The sequence below is a fragment of the Grus americana genome, chromosome 27, assembly GCF_028858705.1.
Source record: "Grus americana isolate bGruAme1 chromosome 27, bGruAme1.mat, whole genome shotgun sequence".
In the NCBI taxonomy this organism is placed as follows: Eukaryota; Metazoa; Chordata; class Aves; order Gruiformes; family Gruidae; genus Grus; species Grus americana.
Genome location: NC_072878.1, coordinates 2,221,563 through 2,242,345, shown reverse-complemented (window position 1 = coordinate 2,242,345; position 20,783 = coordinate 2,221,563). Strand labels below are relative to the sequence as shown.

The 20,783-nt window shown below is 59.9% G+C and overlaps 2 protein-coding genes across 2 annotated transcripts; both read right to left on the bottom strand.

Moving 5' to 3' along the window:
• Positions 1–2,356: 2,356 nt before the first annotated feature.
• LOC129196904 (antigen WC1.1-like) lies at positions 2,357–11,609 on the bottom strand. Its single transcript, XM_054804871.1, has 14 exons — positions 11,399–11,609; positions 9,754–10,062; positions 9,219–9,537; positions 7,976–8,292; positions 7,576–7,890; positions 6,427–6,741; positions 5,880–5,942; positions 5,482–5,796; positions 5,032–5,067; positions 4,600–4,737; positions 3,744–3,839; positions 3,225–3,308; positions 2,863–3,015; positions 2,357–2,613 (listed from the first exon to the last, which is right to left on the bottom strand). Exons 1-14 carry the CDS (start codon positions 11,607–11,609, stop codon positions 2,357–2,359), a joined length of 2,928 nt encoding a protein of 975 aa, XP_054660846.1.
• A 740-nt stretch (positions 11,610–12,349) lies between these two features.
• On the bottom strand, positions 12,350–19,020 carry LOC129196903 (olfactory receptor 14A16-like; the record flags this gene model as incomplete). Its single annotated transcript, XM_054804870.1, has 2 exons — positions 12,350–12,358; positions 18,559–19,020. Coding segments are annotated over 2 exons (471 nt in total), but the record flags the coding sequence as incomplete, so codon positions are not given.
• Between the last annotated feature and the right edge of the window lie 1,763 nt (positions 19,021–20,783).

Genomic DNA, 20,783 nt, shown 5'->3' with positions numbered 1-20,783 from the left:
GCTGTTCTCACACCAAAACCACCTGCAACCCAAATGGGACATGAGACATGGCCTTTTACTGCAGGGTGCTCAGTGCCCCCCAGGAACAGTGGGCCCAAATTCAGAGAAATAAGGTATAAAAGTGAAGTACAGAAGGGTGGTGGGGTGGGGATATCTTCTGAACACAGGATGTTTGGTGCCAGTATGGACACTGACCTGTGGACTCAAGCCACCCCAGGTGGGGACCAGGGAGAAGAGCCCAGTGTCTGCCCCATGCCACCTCCCTGCCAGCTCTGCCCTCCCCCAGGGGTAATATTTCTCCCTTACTCTGGCACCTGGCAGAGCTGTGCCTCCTCCTCCTCCTCCTCAGGTAGATGAGCCACAGAGCCCAGGGGTGTGTGTGAGGGGGCAGCACACCTGAGCAGAAAGAGCCCATTTCAGGGCATTTTGGGGCCTGAACAGTCTGGCCCTGAGGGCTGGGTCTGTTCTCTGCAGCAATGCGGGATCATCACTGTACCCCAGATCTGTGCTTGCTCCTGCAGCAGCTCCCCAGGACCTACACAAGGGGCCTGATGGTGAGACCCCAACCCTCTGCACTGCTGACCCACGCTGGGCAGAGCACAGCTGTGGAAATCCCTCAGGAGAGGAGAGTTATCAGGGAGAGACCCTCAAGGTCATCATCATGGGTGACACTCATGGGCACAGCAAACACAGCTTCCATCCCTTGGGAAACTACAGCTGGGGGAGGCTCCAGCCCTGCATCTCACAAGGTCAGGGACTGCCAGCAGGAAAGCTCTAGGGATCAGGGCAGAGGGGTCTGTGACCCTGGGCTTCCCCCATATCCCTCAAGGTTACCCCAGGGGTGGAGGAGCTCCCAGCAAGGAGCTGCTGTGGGAGATGCTCTTGGTGACAGCTGCCTCCTCCCCTCTTCTGCTCTAGGGCCAGATCCTGCTGTTTGCAGTGCTACCCACCTGGGGCTGCTCCCCTGCAATGGACACCCAACACACCTTCTGGTCTGCAGCAGAGAAGCCCATCAGGGAAGAGCTTGAGGGGTCTGAAGACCCACCAGTGGGACCTGGGAGGGCAGTTTGGGTTTCAGGTTCCTGCCCAAGTGTCAAACCCTTGTCCCTACCCAGCTCCTGCGTGAGTCATTTCTCTGCCCATGGGAGCTGGGGCAGGTGAAAGCCCCAGCCCAGGGAGAGGGACCCTGGCTCAGCTCCCAGCAGTGCCGGCTTTAGGGGAGGGACACAAAATACCCTCTGCCATGGAAATGTGCCCAAATTAGCCGCCTCCCAGACAGGACCTTCTCCAGAGCAGGGGCTGGATGATGGCTTTGGGCAGCAGCCCATGTCTCCTGGGGATCCCTTCTCCCTCCCCTGGACTCTCCCTCCTCTGCCTCCCACAGCACTGAGGGAAAGGTCCCCCCATTGCTCCTGCTCTCATCCCCCCTGCACCTGCACACAGGTACTGCCCCGACACAAACCCTCACTGACACCCCTGGGAGGCAGCAGGAGGGCAGGGCTGGGGGCTGGAGCGCAGCAGGACGAGGGGGTCCCAGGGCTGCCGTGGGGCCTTACAGTCCCTGCCCAGGAAGGAGGCAGCTCTGGGGATCTACCAGCACTGCTCCAAGGTCTGTGAGGGCCCAAGGGAGCGGGAACAGCTCATGGAGACTGGGGACCTGGCAGAGCCAGGGAAGGGGCAATCCCAGCCCCGTGTGCCAAAGCAAGTGCCTCTGTACCCTGTGCCAGGACAGTGGGGAGCAGAGCTGCCTCCTAACCACTGTGGGAGGTGATCCATGGGACGTCAGACCCCCTGGGGCTGGATGGGGTGTTCAGGGCACCGCGGCCACCTTAGGGCTCGTTTCTGTGGGGCCAGAGCCCAGGGTTCACCCCAACACAGCAGCTCTGTCATGGCCTCTGTGCCACGGGACCAGTGTGGCCCAGGCAGGGCCTGGGGGAAAGAGCAGCTGGGGAACCCCAGGGTGAGGAGATGGGCGCTCCCTCTGGGGTGCATCACGGGACCTTGCAGGGAGCCATTTTTGCTGGAAACTGTGGCTGGCAGGATGGAAATGTCTCTGTCAGCAGGAATATTCCCCAGGGAACATGGGCTCTCGCAGCTCCACAGCCTGACCCTGAACCCACTGTCCCCAAGACATGGCCCTTCCTCACCGCCATCTCCTTGTGCTCTGCTCCCCCCCATCAGCCTCAGGGAGACACCCCGACACCTGGGCAGGCAAGCACCAGCTCTGGGTCATACCCCCAAAGGCTTTTAATAAGAACAAATGTGGAGGCAGGGGGTAAACACAGGAGAATAAAACCAGAGGCAATGCCCGGCTGTTTCTGCTGCCTGTGGGAAAAGGCAGACGGTTCCCTGGTGCTCACGGCTCTCCCAGCTGCACAGACCTCTCCTCCCTCCTGGCTGCACCCCGCTGCACGGCAGGGACGGGCTGTCCTGGCCCGGGGCCCAGGGACTGTTGGGCACTGAGCTCTGGTGTCACAGCCTTTGTGTCCTCAGGGGGATGTGCCAGAGACACCTCGTCAGCATCGTCATAGCCTGTGCTCTCCGGGGACAGGGACCAGGCATCTCCCTCCGCTCCAGGGGCCCCAGCACTTCTCTGGCAGCGCAGCTTTGCCCCTGCAGGCAGCAAGGCAGCCCATTGCACGTTCGTCCCATGAGGTGCCCTCCTGGTCTCTACATCACCTTCCCCCCTTTTCCTCACCACTCCTGAGATGGTCAGATCCCTCTCCCACACCTGGTCTCCCCAAGGAAAACTCCCAGGGCAGGTTCCCCCATCCCAGGATTTTGGGGTCTCAGTATGGCAGCAATTCATCCAGCAGCAGGGATGGCACCCCAGGAACCGGCAGCGCTATCTTTGCCTCTCACCTCCAGGTGCATCCCTGGGCCCTGCTCCCTCCTCTGGGGCCCTGGGCATTTCCCAGTCTCCCTGACCAGAGGCAGGATCCTCCCCAGGGTCAGAAACCTCCCTGGCATCATCATAGCCATCTGCTGGGTCACCTCTGGGCCCGACAGGGACGTCTGAAAGGAGAGGAGAGTTGGTGAGAATGAGAAGACACGTCCTGCAGAGCAGAGGATGGGAGGATGTGCGGGGACATGGGGCTCAGACACTGGTTTTGGCAGCACCACAGGAGACCCCTGCCTGTGTCCTCCCCAACTCTAACAATGCCATCACTGTCCATCCCAAGTCTGCAGGGAGGAGATCTCCACCCCTTCCTGCTCCCCGTTACCTGGTGCTGACCCCGGGCCATCCTCCTCCTCACTGTCCCCGGGCTGGGGCTGCACCTTGGTCAGGGACCCCTCTGAATAGGAGCCTGGAGAGAGGTGATGCCGGTGTTATGGGAGTGCGCTCTGCTGACCCAGCTTGGGCTCAGTGCTGCTGGGGACAGGGGACCCACCGAGCCAGGGCTGCGTGGGGAGGAGGGCTCAGGACTCAGCCTGCTCCCCTGGGACAAACTCCATCTCACAGGGGCTCCCAGAGCTGCCCCGGGACAGCCCCTTCCCTCACCCCTCAGGTGTCCAGTGGGACACAGGGACAGGCAGAGAGGGGCTGTCCCCAGCTGGGATGGGCAGAGCTGGTGGGGAGGAAGCTCCTCTCCCACGCCCACCACCTGGCTGCTGTCCCCACACACCCCACAGCCCCACAGCTGCAGGGACCATGGGCCAGGGGGCTGCAGGGAGGCAGCCTTGTCTGGGGGCCAGGGCAAAGAGCCCTGCAGATGTGCCCCCCATCAGGGACCCACACCCACCTGAGCCGCTGAACCTCGCCTGCTTCTCCCACACCGGGCTGTAACCGATCTCCTCGTACAGGGCCTCAGGGAAGGGCTCCCAAGCTCTCTCGGAGCCTGCGGACAGAGGCAGGGCTGGCTCAGGGATGGGCAGAGAGGCAACGGCATCCTGCTCTGCTCCACCAGCCCTCTGCCCCTGGGACAGCCCAGGGCTGTCCCCACAGCACAGCCCCACTGCGCTGTCCTGTCACCGCTGACACTTGCTCAGGAAGGGCAATGTCCCCATGGAGATGGTCAGGGGCAGCGACACCCTCACACCATCCCCTCAGAGATAGCCCTTGTGCCCCTCTGGGCCCTGGGCCAGGTCCCTGGTGCTGACCTTGGAGCAGCTCCTGCCTTTCCTCTGCCCCTGGAGCTGCCCCCTCCCTGCCCCATGGATCCATAGCACGGCCCCTGCCCTGCTGGGGGGTAGGTAAGGGTTGGAGGGAGGAACAGCCTGGGGGCCTGATGCCACAGGGATGGACCCTGCTGTCCCATGCTTCTCCCAGCATCTCCCCTGCCCCACAGCCCCCTCCAGAGCTGCCCAGAGCACTGCCAGTGGCACATCCTCACCTGTCTCCCCTCTGCTCCCATCTCCCCCAGCCCAGCTCGGCCATTGCTCTCCTTGCCCCATCCCTAACTCCCCCCGAGTCTGGACTCTCTCTACCCCTTGCTGCTGGTGGATCACGGTCAGGCAGTCAATGGGGCGGCACATGGGAATACAAGCAGCACACACTCTGGTACCCCCAGCTCTGCCTGTACCCCTCACTGACATTCCACAGCACCCCTGGCCTTGCCAGGAGGCATCTTCCCCAGGGACCGCGGGGGAAGGACCCACCTCTGCGCCCAGCCCTAGCGCTCCACACTTGCCCGGCCAGGAGGGCCAGGAGCAGGCAGAGAAGGGCTCCCAGGATGATGCAGATGATGACGGGCAATGAGACTCTCCCGCTGCCCGTTGGACGGCCCCGGGTGGGATCTGCATGGGCAGGAACACAGAAATAGCAGCAGCAGGCCTGGGAGAGGTGGGGGGCTAGGACAACCCAGTCCTGACCCCCCCTTACACCGGGGGGGGTAAGGGACCCCAGGGGAGGGAGTGATGGGGAAGCTCCCACCCTACCGGGTAATGACAGCCCTCCCAAACCCCTCCCCCACCGCTAACCCGGGGACACCTCTTGGGAGTTTCACACCCCGGCAAGGAGCCCCTTCCCTCCGGCTGTGGGTCACAGCCTGGCCCTGGGAAGACCCAGCGCTGACGGGGAGGACAGCTTACCTGCTCGGGGGGTTGGTGCTGCCGTCCTGGGTGCAGCTGCAGAGGAGGAGAAGGAGAGCAGGGCTGAGAGGCTGGGTGTGCAGGTACCAGGGAGCCTTCTCTCTGGCACGCCGTGTGTGTGTGCACGTGTGCGGACATCCCTGACACATCCCACCCAAAGTGTCCCTCCTGCGGGGCTGGTCAGGGTGGCCAGGAAGGACCCCAGAGCCATGGGCAGGACAGTGCAGGCAGCCCAGGAGATGCCCCCGGGGGCTGCAGGGCCCTGCAGGCAGAGGCTGGAGGACATCCAGCCCCACAGAAGCTGCTGCCCAGTTGGCACCAGGCTCCCAGGCGCTGCACAGACAGCCTTGCTCTCAGGAGCTCTACAGCCATGCTGGGACCCAGCGGGGAAAATGCCTACCCCAGCTCCTTGCCAATATCCCCATGAGGGGTCCCAGCCCTGCCCCTCACCCGAGCAGTTCACGGCAGCGTCCTCCTTATGCCGGCAGGCACCGCTGTCCCCAGGCTGGGCCCAGCAGTCCTGCAGAGACGGCTCTGTCCCCCGGCACTCCACCTTCTCCAGCCAGATGGGGCCCGTCCCCTCCCCAAAGGCAGCCTCGCCCAGGGCAGACACTGCGGGGCCACAGCCCAGCTGCCTGCATGCCACCTCGGCATCCTGCATGTCCCACGAGTCGTCGCACACCGTCCCCCAGGAGCCACGGTGCCACACCTCCACTCTGCCCGAGCACCCCTTCTCGCCTCCCACGGCACGAATCTTCTCCCTGTCTGGAGAAGGCAGAGACCTCTCAGGGCACGGCACAGCAGGCAGAGCCCTGCCAGCTGAGACAGGCACGCAGAGGAGCAGCTACCTGTGCAGCTCGTGGAGTTTGGGCACGTGGCCCCCAGGGCCGGGGGCGTTTCTGGCTGTCTCCCTGGAGAAGGAAATGCAGCGGTGAAGGGGCTGCTGCAGGGGGGTCGTGTGGCAGACAGCGGGGCTGAGTTCTGCTCGCGCATCCCTGTGCCACCTCGCTCACGGATGCAGCTGAACCCCGGTCACTCAGGGGACACACACGGCACACGGTGGGGGACCCTGAGTGCTCAGCCCCAAAGGGAGCCTGGTTCACAGAGCAGCAGGAGGAGGGGACGCTCCTTGGAGCCCTGACAGGTCCCTTCCGAGACCTTGCCTGGAGACACCTCTGCCTCCCCCAGGCACTGCTGGGAGCCCAGCTGGCAACTGCTGGTGAATGTGTGGGGCTCTGAGAGCTGAAGTCCCCTTTGTGCCACCACCAGCAGCAGCAGCAGCAGGAGGGTCTGGCATGGGAAGGAAAAGCCCCTGTGGGCTCTGCCTCTGCGTTTGACAATGCCCAGCAGGGAGCAGGAGCTGGGGATGCTGGTGCCCGGGTGGCTCAGAGTTACCGTTGCAGGTGATGTGAGTCTCATCTCGCAGGTCATCGCAGGACTGTGGGTCCCAGGGAGCGGAGGGACACTGCCAGAAGGAGCTGTTTCTCTCCCCACACTCCACGCGATCCAGCCAGGCGGGGCCAGTCAGCCTGCCAGAGGTCGGGTATCGTTCCAAGGATTTTGCATCCCCACAGCCCAGCTCCTTGCAGGCCAGCGACACCGTTTTGGGAGTCATTGAGTTGGAGCAAACGCTCCCCCATGTCCCGTTATAGAAAACCTGCAGGCGCCCGGAGCAGGTGGTGCTGTTCTCCAGCCTCAGGGCCACAAAATCTGGGATGAAAGGCACCGAGGGGGAACAGGCTGGTCTGGAGCTGTGGGAGCAGGGTTACCCCTGCAGCCCCCATGCCCTCAGCCAGGCAAAGGCACAGCCAGCAAGTCCCCCTTGCACCAATGGACAGAGAAAATTCATAGAATCCTAGAATCATAGAATGGTTAGGGTTGGACAGGATCTCAAAGATCATCTGGTTCTAACCCGCCTGCTGCGGGCAGGGACACCCTCCACTAGACCACGTTGCCCAAAGCCTCATCCAACCTGGCCTTGAACACTTCCAGGGATGAGGCATCCACAACCTCTCTGGGCAACCTGTTCCAGGGCCTCACCACTCTAACAGTAAAGAATTTCTTTCTAACATCTAATCTAAATCGACCCTCCTTCAGCTTAAACCCATTACCCCTTGTCCTGTCACTACACTCCCTGATAAACAGTCCCTCACCATCTTTCCTGTAGGCCCCTTCAGGTACTGGTAAGCCGCAATTAGATCTCCCTGGAGCTGCCTTTTCTGCAGGCTGAACAATCCCAACTCTCTCAGCCTGTCCTCATAGGAGAGGCGCTCCAGCCCTCTGATCAGCTTCGTGGCCCTGCTCTGGACTCTCTCCAACAAGTCCCTGGTGGACAGACAACCCTGCCCTTCCCACTAACCCATGGGCACAACTGAGCTCCTCAGAGACCCCCAGTGGGACTGAGGGGACCTGTGCATGGGTGTCCCCAGGATGGCCTTGGGCAGGGGCTCAGAGGCAGCCAGCGACAGCCTCGAGCATTGCCAGCTCTCCCCTTAGCCTGGCCTCCCCAGGCACTGGGCTCCCACCACAGCTCCCAGCACAGACCTGAGCAGACGACTCCTGCGTCCTCTTTGTGCCCGCAGTCGTGCTTCCCCCAGGACCCTGCCGGGCAGTCCCAGAGAGCAGCTTCGGCCCCGGAGCAGTTCACACTCTCCAGCCAGATCTGCCCAGAGCCTTCCCCGAACCGAGCAGAGCCAACCGCCTCCACCGCCCCTCCGCAGCCCAGCTGGTGGCAAACGATGGCAGCATCGGGCAGGTCCCAGCCGTCATCGCAGATGGTCCCCCAGCTGCCCCGGTAGTAGATCTCCACTCTCCCAGCACAGCGCCCGGACCCGTTCACCAGCCGGACCTGCCGGCTCCCTGCAGCGGGAAGAAACCCCAGTTGCTGTCAGGGGCTGGTGCCCACCCAGCCCAGAGCCTGGGGGGCCCCTGCAGTGCCACTCACCCCAGCAAATGACCCCCACATCCTCTGCAATCCCTGCTGCCAGTGCACTCTCGGCCAGGGAGGTGTTGCAGAGGGTCAGGCTGGCCTCATGCCCTGTGCACCGCACCCCTCGCAGCCCCACGGGACCTGTCCCTCTCTCAGGCTTCGGGGGGTTGTAGGCTGTCTCTGCCCCTCCACACCGCAGCTGCCGACACACCACGCTGGCCTCCTGCATGTCCCACTGGTCATCCAGGACTCTGCCCCATGTCCTGCTCTGGAAGATCTCCACTCGCCCGTCACACCGGCTCCCTCCACCCACCAGCCGCAGGGATGCGGAGCTGGCTGAGCCTGGGGAGAGCAGCCACATCCCAGCCCTCAGCAACACCAGAGAGCCCAGGAACCTGAGATGCCTCTCCAGGCTCTGGAAACCTCACGGTGCCCTGAAGCTCACCTGCCTGCCCCCAACCCTCTGCAGCAAGCTTCAGGAGCAGGTTTCCACACTGCTGGTTTCCCAGTCCCTGAGCCTTCCTGGGCAAGACACTCTCTTGGCTCTTGCTGGGGCAGAACCACCCAGCACGTCCCTGCTGAGGCAGATGGGGCAGCTCCCACAGGAGGGAGCAGCAGGTGGTGCAATGGCCTGGGGATGGGCAGCACCAGGACAAGCCTTGCCCAACCTCAGCAAGCTGGCACTGGCACTGCTGAGACACGGGGCAGCACATACATCTCTGTCCCTCTCTGCGCCCCTGGGGAACGGGGGCTGGGAGCCAGTGTCCCTGGCAGGGAGCAGAGCGAGGGGGCCCTTTCTGACCAAACAGGCCCAGCTTGGGTCTTGTGCTGAGCAGAAGCCAGGGCAAAGCCCAGTCCTGCTCTGCAGCTCACACCCCTGCTCTGCTGCTGCCGCTGCTGCTGCTGCTGCTGCTGCTGCTGGGGACACATGGGCAGCCCCTCTGGGTGTGGGATTGGGCTCTGTGGGACTCTCTGTGGGTCTGGGACAGGGCTGTCTGCAGCCGGAGGGATGGAGCTGAGCCCCACAGCCCCATCCTGGGCCTGTCCTGCAGCATGAGAGCAGGGGACCCCAGGCCTGGCTCAGTCCTCAGCTCTCCCACATCAGAGCGTTCAGTCTGAGCACATCAAGCTCTCCACATCACTCCTGGTGAAGCTGGGGTTTCTCCAGGGAGAAATTCACCCTGCTGCTGCTGCCATGGGGTCCCTTGCTTTGGGTGGCCATGTCACACCCAAGGGGAAAATGGAGTCAACACAGCACTCACCTGAGCAAATGACAGCAGCGACATTCTCGTGGGAGCACGGTGAGGCTCCCAGGGCAGTCACTGGGCACTGTCCCAGGTGGCCTTCAGTCCCATCACAGTGGAATGACTCTCTCCAGGTGGGGCCCGTGCCTCTCCCAAAGTGCCCTCCTCCAGGAATGGACTCAGCAAACCCGCAGTTGAGGTGACGACAGAGAACGTGGGCGTCCAAGAGGTCCCAATGGGAAGCACAGAGGGTGCCCCAGGTCCCCAGCACCTGGACCTCCACCCTCCCATCACAAGCTGTGCTGCCATTCACCAGCCTGAACCCTGTGTACTCTGGGGACAGAGGAAGATGAGAGAGGCTGCGTTGGTGCTCATAGCTGGAGGATGGGTCAGAGGGACAGCCTTCCTTTCTCCTCCTTCTGCAGTCTCTTAGGGCTGCAGAAAACCACATCATCCCTCCTGCCTTCACACCCAGCACAGCACAGTCCCCGTCCTGCTCCCCATCCCCAGCTCACACTCAGCATTCAACACCCCACCCTGAGTCCTTACTTGTGCAGGTGAGACCGGCAGCATTGGTGTGGGTGCAGGGCTGGTCCCTGGGGGACCCTCTTGGGCAGGAGGCGAGAACAGATTCATTCCCCAAACACTGCAGCTCTCTGTCCCAGATGGAACCAACACCTTTTCCAAAAAGAGCTGCCCCAGGCATGGACAGGGCTACGCCGCACTGCAGCTCCCCACAGACCACGTCAGCGGCTTTGGGACCAAAGTCTGAGTCACAGACAGCTTTCCACTGGTCCTTGTCATAGATCTCCACTCGTCCTGAGCAGGGGCTGTCCCCTCCAACCAGCTGGACAAATCCTGGAGCAACCAAAGACCCCTGTGAGGTCCCAGAGCCCTCTGGCAGTTGCTTGACCACGTCTCACCTCATCTCTGAGGTGGCCACAGGCAAAGAGCCTCACAACTATCCCAGCAGCTGCCAGTGGGTGCTGATGGCACAAACACACCAGAGACCCCCCGACCACTCTTCAGAAATCAGCACAGCACTTGGGGGCTGGCTTTTCTCCCAAACCCACAGGCACCACTTAAGTCAACTGCTGCTATTCTGGAGACCCTGGGCTGCCAGGAACTGGCCCCAGGCCCTGCAGCACCCAGAGCTCTTGGCCCCAAGGAGATGGGCCCAGGTGCTGTTGGCTGTTGCAGCCAGCTCTGCCACACCCAGCTCAGGGCCAGGCGCAGGAACCCCTTGGAGCCACCAGAAATGCACCCCAGTCCCAGATGGTTCTCGGGCTGTTGGGGCACTGCTGGGAGATGGGACATGTCACAGGGCACAGATGCAGTGCGGGTGTACCTACAGTCACTGTCTGCACCAGCCCCCAGCTCCAGCACCTGCCCGGGGAGGGTCCTCAGCCAGGGCCAGAGTGCAGTGCCAGGCGTGCACAGCCCTGGCCAAGGGCTGGTCAGAAGGCAGGAGAGCGGGCAGAGGAGCAGCCCTGGGCTGACACGAGCTCCCAGTGCAAGGACAGGCACCAAGGAGAGCCAGCAAGTGCTGGCCAAGGCCCTGTGACACAGGGCAGCCAGGGGCTGGGGTAGGCAGGAGAGGCTGGGCAGCAGGTCAGCACTGCCTGCACAGGGGTGTTTCCCTCTGGGCTGGCTCTCATGGGGTGACCCTGCAAGAGGCATGAGGTGGCCATGGGCCACCCTGCTCTTCTGCCCAAGCCCAGTGCTGCTCCCCTCTCAGCAGACCCTCAGCTTTGGGGGGCTCGGGCCTGCGAGGGAACACAACCCAGAAGTCCCCGATGACCCTGGGCCCTTCCGTGGGGCTGTGGGTGGCCACGTGAGCTGCTCTCAGTGTCTCTGGCATGGGGGAAACAGGTCCTCGGTGCTGCCAGACAGCTCCTGTGTGAACAGGAGGAGAAAGATGGGAACCAACAGAGACTGCAGGGAATGGTGGGCTTTCATGTCCCAGCCCCAGGCACCCACGGAGGGTGGGCTGAGCCACACCAGGGGTCAGGCAGTGGCAGGTTCCCCCTGGGCTTTCGTCAGGGACCAGGGAAACCAGCAATGACAGCCCCAGCTCAGCAGTGTGACTGGCCACACCGGGAACTTCTCCAGTTCCCTCTTGTTTCCCTGAGAGCACAGCCAGGTCCCTTCCCCCATCCCAGCCACAAAGGTGGGGAATGGGCTGGCCCCTTACCTGAACATGTCACTCCAGCATCCTCACTGTGAGTACAGTACTCCTGAGCTGAGCCTCTGTTTGTACAGTCAGACAGGGCAGACTCGTTGCCATGACACTGAACATAAAACATCCAAATGGGGCCAGATCCTGGCCCAAAGTATCCGTACAAATGAGCTTTAACAGCAGACCCACAGCCCAGCTGCTTACAAACCACTGCAGCATCAGACATGTCCCAGTCGTCATCACACACGGTCCCCCACTGGCCCTGTTGTTTCACCTCCACTCTTCCAGCACAGTGTCCACCACCATTTTCCAGCCTCACCTGCACATCCCCTTAAACACCAACATGGGAATGGTCAGGAGAGCCCCAGAGAACTGAGCACCGAGCCCCAGCAGGTCCCTCCTGCCCAGGCTGAGTCACAGGCACCAGCGTGGGAGCTCTCCTCCTTCCACGCTGTCCCCAGGGCAGTGTAAGGGTCCCTTTTCTCCCCACAGGCTGCAAAGGACTGGAGGTGCCCAGCTCTGGCCCTGCTGGGCCATTCACCACCCCACAACCTGAAGCACCTCCTCCCACCTCAACAACCCCATGCCCATCCGCACACCGTGCCCGGCCCTGCACAGGGCACCTTCTCCTCACCAGCCCAGAAACCCCTGTACAGCCCCGTGCCCCCAGGCCCACAGCTCCCTCTCCCACCCAGAGAGGCACAGGCAAAGGCAGACGTTCCATCGACTGGAGCAACATCTGTCCCTCACCTCAGTGGCACCTCTAAAGCAACCCCATTCCCAGGGGTGTCCCGATGACCCCACTGGAGCCCGCTGGCCCCATCGCTGGGACAAGGATGTCGGCACTTACCCCTGCACAGCTGCACCCAGAGGAGCAGCCACAGCACCTGAGGGGACAGGAGTCCCTCCATCCCCATCCTCAGCCTTCTGCCCTGCTGGCACAGCCCTGCGGAACCCCACTCCCTCTCACGCCTCCTGGGGAATCACGGGGACAACGATGATGGGAGGGTAATATATCTCTGTCGATGCCGACCCAGCTGCAGGAGGAGCCAATCAAATCAGCAGCACCTTTTTAGACATTATCGGGAGCGATCTCCCCTCCGACACAGCCAAGCCCTCCAATGAACTTCTCCAGCGCCGTTCATGACCATATATGAGGGACATAGATGTTTCGCTGCGGGTGTCATCATCACTGCAGTGGGGGATCGTCACGGGACAATCCGGTTGTGGAGGGGAAATGGGTCTGTCACCCCTCGACCCGTGCTGTGGGCACGGGGAGCAATGAGCATCTCCTCTGCTGGGCTCACCCAAGAAGCCAAGGCGTGAGTGTCCAGGCACCGTCAAGCCATGGGAACCACGGAGCTGTGTCAGCTTGGAAAGGAAACAGCCCCTGCCCCTGCTACAGCCCCCGCTGTGCTGGGAGAGCAGCTGGGAAAAGTCCTCAGCCAGGAGAAGAGCTCCATGCCAGGAGTGCTAGCTCACCCGTCCCCCCCCACGGAGCCCCATGGCCGGTCCCTTGCAGGAGCCTGAGCTGGGACTTGTCCCTGCCCTGGCAGCAGACACGCAGCCCCGAGGCTCAGATGTGTCCCTGACTCTCTGCGTGTCACCCAGGGGCTGTTATTCCCCACAGGCAGATCGGGAGCCGGAGCCTGCAGGTGCACAAACCACAGCCCACGTGGCCTGGCAGCGCTCGCCGCGCTCCCCCCGCAGCGCCCCGGCAGGCAGTCTGTGGTTTCCTCCCGGCACCGTGCCCAGGCACATCCCTGCGGGGCCCCCGAGCCACCCCCACCCCGACTGCTCCAGCCAGGGCTGCAGGGGCTGCTCCTTCAGCCTCGCAGGCACAGGGCTGGGCAGCTCCCGGCCTCCGGCAAGCCCCTCTGATGCACACGCCCGCTCGGCACCAAGCCCCACGGCCACGGGCTGCCGTCGCTGACGTCACCTCACACCCTCCTAGTGCCACCGCTCTCTGAGCAGCACTTAGACTGACGGTGACCTCACAGCCCTCCCACTGCCAGCGCTCTCTGCTCGGGAGTTACAGTGACCGTGACCTCACACCCTCCTACTGCGTGCTGCTGTGTGCTCATGGGTCACACTGTCACACGTGTGTGTGTGTGTGCTGTGTACAGGCTTCTGCTGACGTTGGTTCTTCCAAAAAGCCATGTTTGGGTGGGGTCTAAATATTATTTTGATGACATCAGAAACACCCACACAAGCCATATCCCTGCTCTTGGCCTAAAAGCTACTCCAGCAGCAGGGAAATGACGAGCTCCTGCACAAGCCATGGGCATACTCCTGGCCTATCCACTACTCAGCCACAGGTGATGTCATAGCATCTACCACTGCCATGTGCCTCTTCCTGGCTTATCAGGTACTCAGGCACCACTGACATCACAAGGACATTCACCAGACATCTGCCAGCTCCTGGCCTATCACCTCCTCAGGCACCAGGAGCCTCACAAGCACCTGCACTATCCATAAGCCTGCTCCTGGCCTATCAGCTCCTCAGGCAAGAGAGACCTCATGAGAACCTGCACAGCCCACGGGCCTTCTCCTGGCCTAGCAAGTGCTCAGGCACTAATGATCTCACCAACCCCTACACAAGCTTTTGGCCTTCGCCTGGCCTTCCAGCTACCTGGGAACCAGTGACCTCACAACCACCCACACAGACCATCTGCCTGCTCCTGCCCTGTCAGCTATTCGGGAAGCAGTGACCTCACAACACCCTACACAGTCCATGGGCCTGCTCCGGGCCTATCAGCTCCTCAGCTGAGAGTAACCTCACAAGCACATATCCTCCTATATGCCATGTACTCGTTGTTGAGGTATTCAGTCTCCAGGGACCTCACAAGCATCTACATAAGCCATGAGGCTACTCTTGGCCTGTCAGTTACTAAAGAAGCTATGACCTAACAAGCTCTGTCTGTAGCTTTAGAAATGTATATGTAAAAACCACATATATCATTATATAATAATTAATATAATTAATATGTTATAAAATATATTAAATTTTATTATTATTATAATTAATGATATATTATTGTATCTATTTATAAATAAATAAATAAATTTATTAATATAATTATACACCCCCTGTTATAAATCTATTTCTATATATCATATATATGGTATCTCTTTTCCTATTTGAGCACTTCCTGGTCCAAAGGAGACACGCAGCCAATTCAAGGCTGCCTGAGAACACCTGGCTATGATGCTGTCAACAAAGGGCTGCCAGCCAATCACCAGGCAGGATGAAAGGAGGCAGGCAGAAGCGGCCTCCTCTCTGTATGTAATGACAGGGCGCTTCCTTTGTGACGTGCCCCTGAGGACAACAGGACGGGGCAGCCGGTCCTGCCAGTCAATCACAGGGGCTGCTTGAGAGCACACGAGGGTGATGGTGTCAAGAAATGGCTGTTAGCCAATCACAGAGCAGTATGCCATTCACCAAGATGGCGGCTCACAGCCAGGGAAGGGCGGCACCCCCTGTCCTGGAAGGGTGGCCAGAGCAAAATGGCGGCCGCGGTGTGTGCAGGGGAAGGGCCTTCCGGGTCTGATGTAAGCCGGCAGGGGTGGCCGGTGCTGCCAGCCAATCCCAGCAGAGCACATGGCCAGGAGAGGAGAGGGACTTGCGGGGCAAGTGGCCCCTGCGGCTGCTGGGACAGGGTGGGACTTCCCCCGGCAGCTGGTGGGCGGGGCAGCTGTGGCAGCGTGTCTCCCATAGCAGTGGTGCCTGTGCTCCTGGCGTGTTCCAGGGCAGGGATCCCCAGGCGCACCAGGAAGGCACCCGGGGAGGGACAAACAGCCCAGCCAGAGCTGGGCCGCCAGAGCTCTGAGAGCCTCCGGTTCCCTCCCATCTCCAGAGCCCGTGCGGGACTGTCTCACAGAACAGACGGCTCCTTCAGCTGACAGGAAACACCGGCCCTGGTGGAGCTCTGGGGGCAGCTTTCAGTGGAAGGTCCAGAAAAGGCCTTGACTCTGTGTAAGCCCTGCTCAGCAACAACAAAAACATCTCTGTGTAACAAAAACATCTCTATGTTATCAACACTGTTTCCAGCACAAATCCCAAACACAGCCCCAGACTGGCTGCTGGGAAGACAATTAACTCTGTCTCAGCTGACACCAGGACAGCTCATGATCCAGCCTCTGGTCCACAGCAGCAGCCAGACCAACCCTGACCGAGTGGAGATTTTTCCAGCAGTGGCCAGAAGGGTGGTCGGGGCCTGGAGCATGTTATGTCCAAGGAGAGGCTGAGAGAGCTGCCCTGTTTTGAGAAATCCCTCAGAGCCAAACACTGGAGCCAGGACCCGGGGGAGATGGTGGGATCTCAGCCAGTGGAGATATTCCAAATTTGTTGAGACAAGGCCCTGAGCACCTGATCTATCAGGAGCTGTCTGAGGAGGGGTTTGGACTGGAGCCCAATGAAATGATTGTCCTTTTTCAAATAGTCTTTCTGTGTGCCAGCCTTTCTGCAACACTGACAGCTCCCACCCAGCTGAAATCACTTTGGGAGATGATGGTTCCCCTTTTGTACCCAGAAGAACCATAGTGTGAGGACATCCCCCGAGGCTCACACGTGCAGCCAGCACAGCGTGAGGCACTCATCCCCAGGGAAGCATTCCTGGGCTGGTGTTCAGTACCTGCTGTGGGCTGAGGACCATCACAGCCCATCACCAAGGGCAGCCTGTCCAGGATCTCCTGGGACTGTGCAGGCAGGCCATGGTGGCCAGCTCCAGCAGAGACACCCACAGCAGGTCCCTGCATGGGCTCAGAGCAGGGCACATGGAGACACCCAACAGCCAGCGCAGAGACACTGTGGCAATGCCTATAGGCTGACAGTGGTCTGAAGAGCGTGGGGCAAGAAGAGGAGACCTCCTCAGCTGGGCTGGCCAAGCTCTGCTGCCCAACATGGCCCCCCGGCCCTGCAGTGCAGGCACTAGATAGAGCAGGGTGCGTTCTTGGGGTGGGGAAACATCTCCAGCAGCACAGTCCCCGTGGCAGCCCATCCCCTCCCCGGCTCTCCCCCACCTTCCCTGCCCTCTCCCCAGCACAGCCCAGCAGAGCAGCCCAGTCTGGGCTGGCAGTCTGGGCTGCTGCAGAGCTCTGGGCACTCAGCCCACAGCCCCAGCCCCTCGGAAGGGCACAGCAGCTGCTGGGAGGCAGAGGGGGGTCTCAGCCTCCCCATCGGCCCCAGGCCTGCAGCTGGCCCCAAGTGCCAGCGCAGGCCACTCCCTCTCGGCCTCTCCTGCATTGACGCTGCAGGGGATCCCCAGCCCTGACCGCCTTTGCCCCACTCTGCCTCCCCGCCAGCCCTGCTCCCCAGGACACCAGCAGAGTCCTGGCCCTGCGGCTCCTCAGGCACCTCCTGCATCTCTCCACTCTCCTGCCCTGTGCCTGCTGCATCTTCACGGACTCCCACAGCACTGCAGAGTCTTTCTTTGTGGGTACCTGGAGTGAGTGCTCTGCCCTGGGGGGACTTCATCTCAGGGTCTTTCACCTTCTGAGTCTCCATTCACTTCCCACCCCAGAGTACCTGCAGTGTCCCCATCCTCTCCTGACCATGCCAGATTCCTTTCCACTCTGCCATCAGCCCCGTCATACCTGTGACAGCCTGAGGAAGGTGACTGGGAGCTCGCGCACCATTTCCAATGCCCCTGGACACCAAGACGAGAGCCTTCAACTAAGTGCTTGGTGTCTAACAGTGATACCATGAGATTATTTCCCCAAACAGAAGGAGAAAACCAGGCGGAAGAGACTTCGAAAGTCCAGTTCCTCTGGCTTGTTGTGGTGGGTTGACCCTGGCTGGGGGCCAGGTGCCCACCAGAGCCGCTCTCTCACTCCCCTCATTCACCAAACAGGAGAGAAAAGGTATAACGAAATGCTTGTGGGTCGAGATAAGGACAGGGAGAGATCACTCACTAATTATCGTCACGAGCAAAACAGACCAAACTTAGAGAGGGAATTCATCTAGTTTATTACTAGGCAAAACAGAGTAGAGGAATGAGAAAATAAAATCAACTCTTAAAACACCTCCCCCCAACCCTCCCATCTTCCTGGGCTCAACTTCACTCCCGGCTTCAACCTTCCCCCCCTCAGCGGCACAGGGGGACGGGGAATGGGGGTTACGGTCAGTTCATCTCACGGTGTTTCTGCCGCTTCTTCATCCTCAGGGGGAGGACTCCTCTCATCATTCCCCTGCTCCAGCGTGGGTCTCTCACACGGCGTGCAGACCTTCAGGAGCAAACTGCTCCAGCGTGGGTCCCCCACGAGGTCACAAGTCCTGCCAGCAAACCTGCCCTGGCGTGGGTTCCCCTCTTCACGGGTCCACCGGTCCTGCCAGGAACTTGCTCCAGCGTGGGCTTCCACGGGCCACAGCCTCCTTCGGGTGCCTCCACCTGCTCCGGCGTGGGGTCCTCCACCGGCTGCAGGTGGAATCTCTACACCCCCTCATCCTTCCTCCATGGGCTGCAGGGGGACAGCCTGCCTCACCATCGTCTTCACCATGGGCTGCAGGGGGATCTCTGCTCTGGCGCCTGGAGCACCTCCTCCCCCTCCATCTGCACTGACCTTGGTGTCTGCAGAGTTTCTTACATCTTCTCACTCCTGTCTCCGGCTGCAAAAACTCTCTGTAACTGTTTTTCTTCTTCTTAAATATGTTATCACAGAGGCGCTGATTGGCTTGGCCTTGGCCAGCGGCGGGTTCATCTTGGAGCCGGCTGGCATTGGCTCTATCAGACACAGGGGAAGCTTCTAGCAGCTTCTCACAGAAGCCACCGCTGTAGCCCCCCAGCTACCAAAACCTTGCCATGCAAAGCCAACACACTTGTTCTTCGCCACAACTGTATCAAGGAGAGCCCAGGCTGCAGGCACCTCCCTCAGGAGATCCCCTTTTATTGCAGAGAGGCTATTAGGAAGGCAAAAGGTGACACATGGCTCTTCAAGGATCAGACACAACAGGACAGCACCTCAAGAGAAGTGCTATGAACCCAGGAAATTACCTGTAAGTATGATTATCAGAGAAAAAAAAACAAAACCCAAGGAGATGCATAAAATATACCCTGGGCACTCTGCAGAGAAGGGGAGACAAGTTACAGTTGGTGGTGCAAGGTCCATTGGATTAGCTTCCTCAGGGCCTCCTTGAGCTCCTGGTTCCTCATGCTGTAGATGAGGGGGTTCACTGCTGGAGGCACCACCGAGTACAGAACTGCCACCACCAGGTCCAGGGATGGGGAGGAGATGGAGGGGGGTTTCAGGTGAGCAAATAGGCCAGTGGTGACAACCAGGGAGACCACGGCCAGGTGAGGGAGGCACATGGAAAAGGCTTTGTGCCATCCCTGCTCAGAGGGGATCCTCAGCACGGCCCTGAAGATCTGCACATAGGACAGCACAATGAAAATGAAACACCCAAAAACTAAAAAACAGCTTAATATAAGAAGCCCAACTTCCCTGAGGTAGGTGTCTGAGCAGGAGAGCCTGAGGATCTGGGGAACTTCACAGAAGAATTGGTCTACAGCATTACCCTGGCAGAGTGGTATAGAAAATGTATTGGCCGTGTGCAGCACAGCAGTGAGAAACCCACTGCCCCAGGCAGCTGCTGCCATGTGGACACAAGCTCTGCTGCCCAGGAGGGTCCCGTAGTGCAGGGGTTGGCAGATGGCAACGTAGCGATCGTAGGCCATGACAGTGAGAAGGGCGTACTCAGCTCCAAGCAGGAAGACAATCAGAAAGCATTGAGCAGCACATCCTGTGTGGGAGATGGTCCTTACGTCCAATAGGGAATTGGCCACGGCTTTGGGCACAGTGGTGGAGATGGAGCCCAGGTCGAGGATGAGGAGGTTGAGGAGGAAGAAGTACATGGGGGTGTGGAGGTGGTGGTCGCAGGCTATGGCAGTGATGATGAGGCCATTGGCCAGGAGAGCAGCCAGGTAGATGCCCAGGAAGAGCCAGAAGTGCAAGAGCTGCAGCTCCCGTGTGTCTGTGAATGCCAAGAGAAGGAACTCAGTGATGGAGCTGCCATTGGACATTTGCTGGCTCTTGGGAAGAGGTCTGGTTGAACAAAATGAAAGGACAGGGAAAATTAGGACATCTTCCTCTGAGCAAAGCCACTCCATTTCTCATATAAACACCCCCAACTGAAATGCCTTTCCCTTCTCTGGTTTCTGCTGGCTGAGTGTGTTGTGAGGAGCTGAGGAGTCAGCTGTGCTCAGCTGCAGTGGGTACATGGAGCTGGTTTGTGACACCTCCAATGTTGACAACCGATGTCAAATGCAATCCACCTTTAATGGAAAAATTAAATCTCTGCACTCATGACTCAGAAGAGCGCAGGCTGCCGAAGACAGGCTTAGCATTTCATTCTGTGGTTTTTATTTTCCACCATCACATCTGGGGAGCGCTCTTTTGAGGGGTAGAAATACTCATTTTAGGATGGAAATGGGAAGAGGACAGCAATGGGAATGTGACAGGACAGGCAAAAAGGCTCAGCTCTTTGTGGCTTAGTGCAGAGTCACGAGAGCTGTAGCGTTCATTACACTGTCACCCAGCTGCCCTGCACTTTTGTTTGTGCTACCTTGAAGATGACCTCACACAAAAATTACACTTTAAAATAATCCCAAAACTAGTCTCTGATGACAGCAGGGGAATCTTGTTTAAAAGGGCAGATCTGCAAACGCTTATCTTTCCCAGCCCAGAGGTGGAGTTGTGATGGAGAGAGAAGGACACAGCCCCTCTCTGAGGGAAGCAAAGGCCTCTGAGAGGAGAGAACTGACCTCCAAGGGAAAGCTCAGCACTCCCTGGGATCCTACAGCACAGCCGTGCTCTTCTGGGGCAGCTCCCAAGCCCAGCAGCACAGGCAAAGCAGACAGTCCGATGTCCTGAAGATGGGATGTCCTAAAGGCAGAGTCAGCTCATTGCTCAGCAGACAACGCCCAGCAGACATCTAGAGTGAGGGACCACAAGAGAGCAGCCTGAAGGCAGCCTAGCCCAGGGCTTGGCTGCAGTTTCCTCCCACTCCCTGCCCATGTCTCTGCTGCCTGGAGCAGTCCCTGCCAGGAGCTGGTGCTCTGCCCACACCTCTCCTCCCTGTCCCTGCTCACAGAGCCCATCCCACCCTCTGTGTGCTCAGCTCTGCCCTGCAGACCCCTCCTGGCAGCAGGGCCCTGCCCAGGGGCACCTCTGTGTTGGCAGGTCTTAAGGAGAAGAGCAGATCACCCCTGAAGACACCTCAAAGGTGATGTGAATGCTTTCTGTAGGCAGAGGAAAGGGTGAAATGACTTTATCAGGTGCCTTGAGAAACCACGTTCTTCACTCACTGTAATTCTAGAGGTGTTTCATTCTTGTGCAATCCTGACAGCTTCATTACCATTTTCACCTACCATCACAGCAAGAAATAGAAAGCACCAACCCTGGG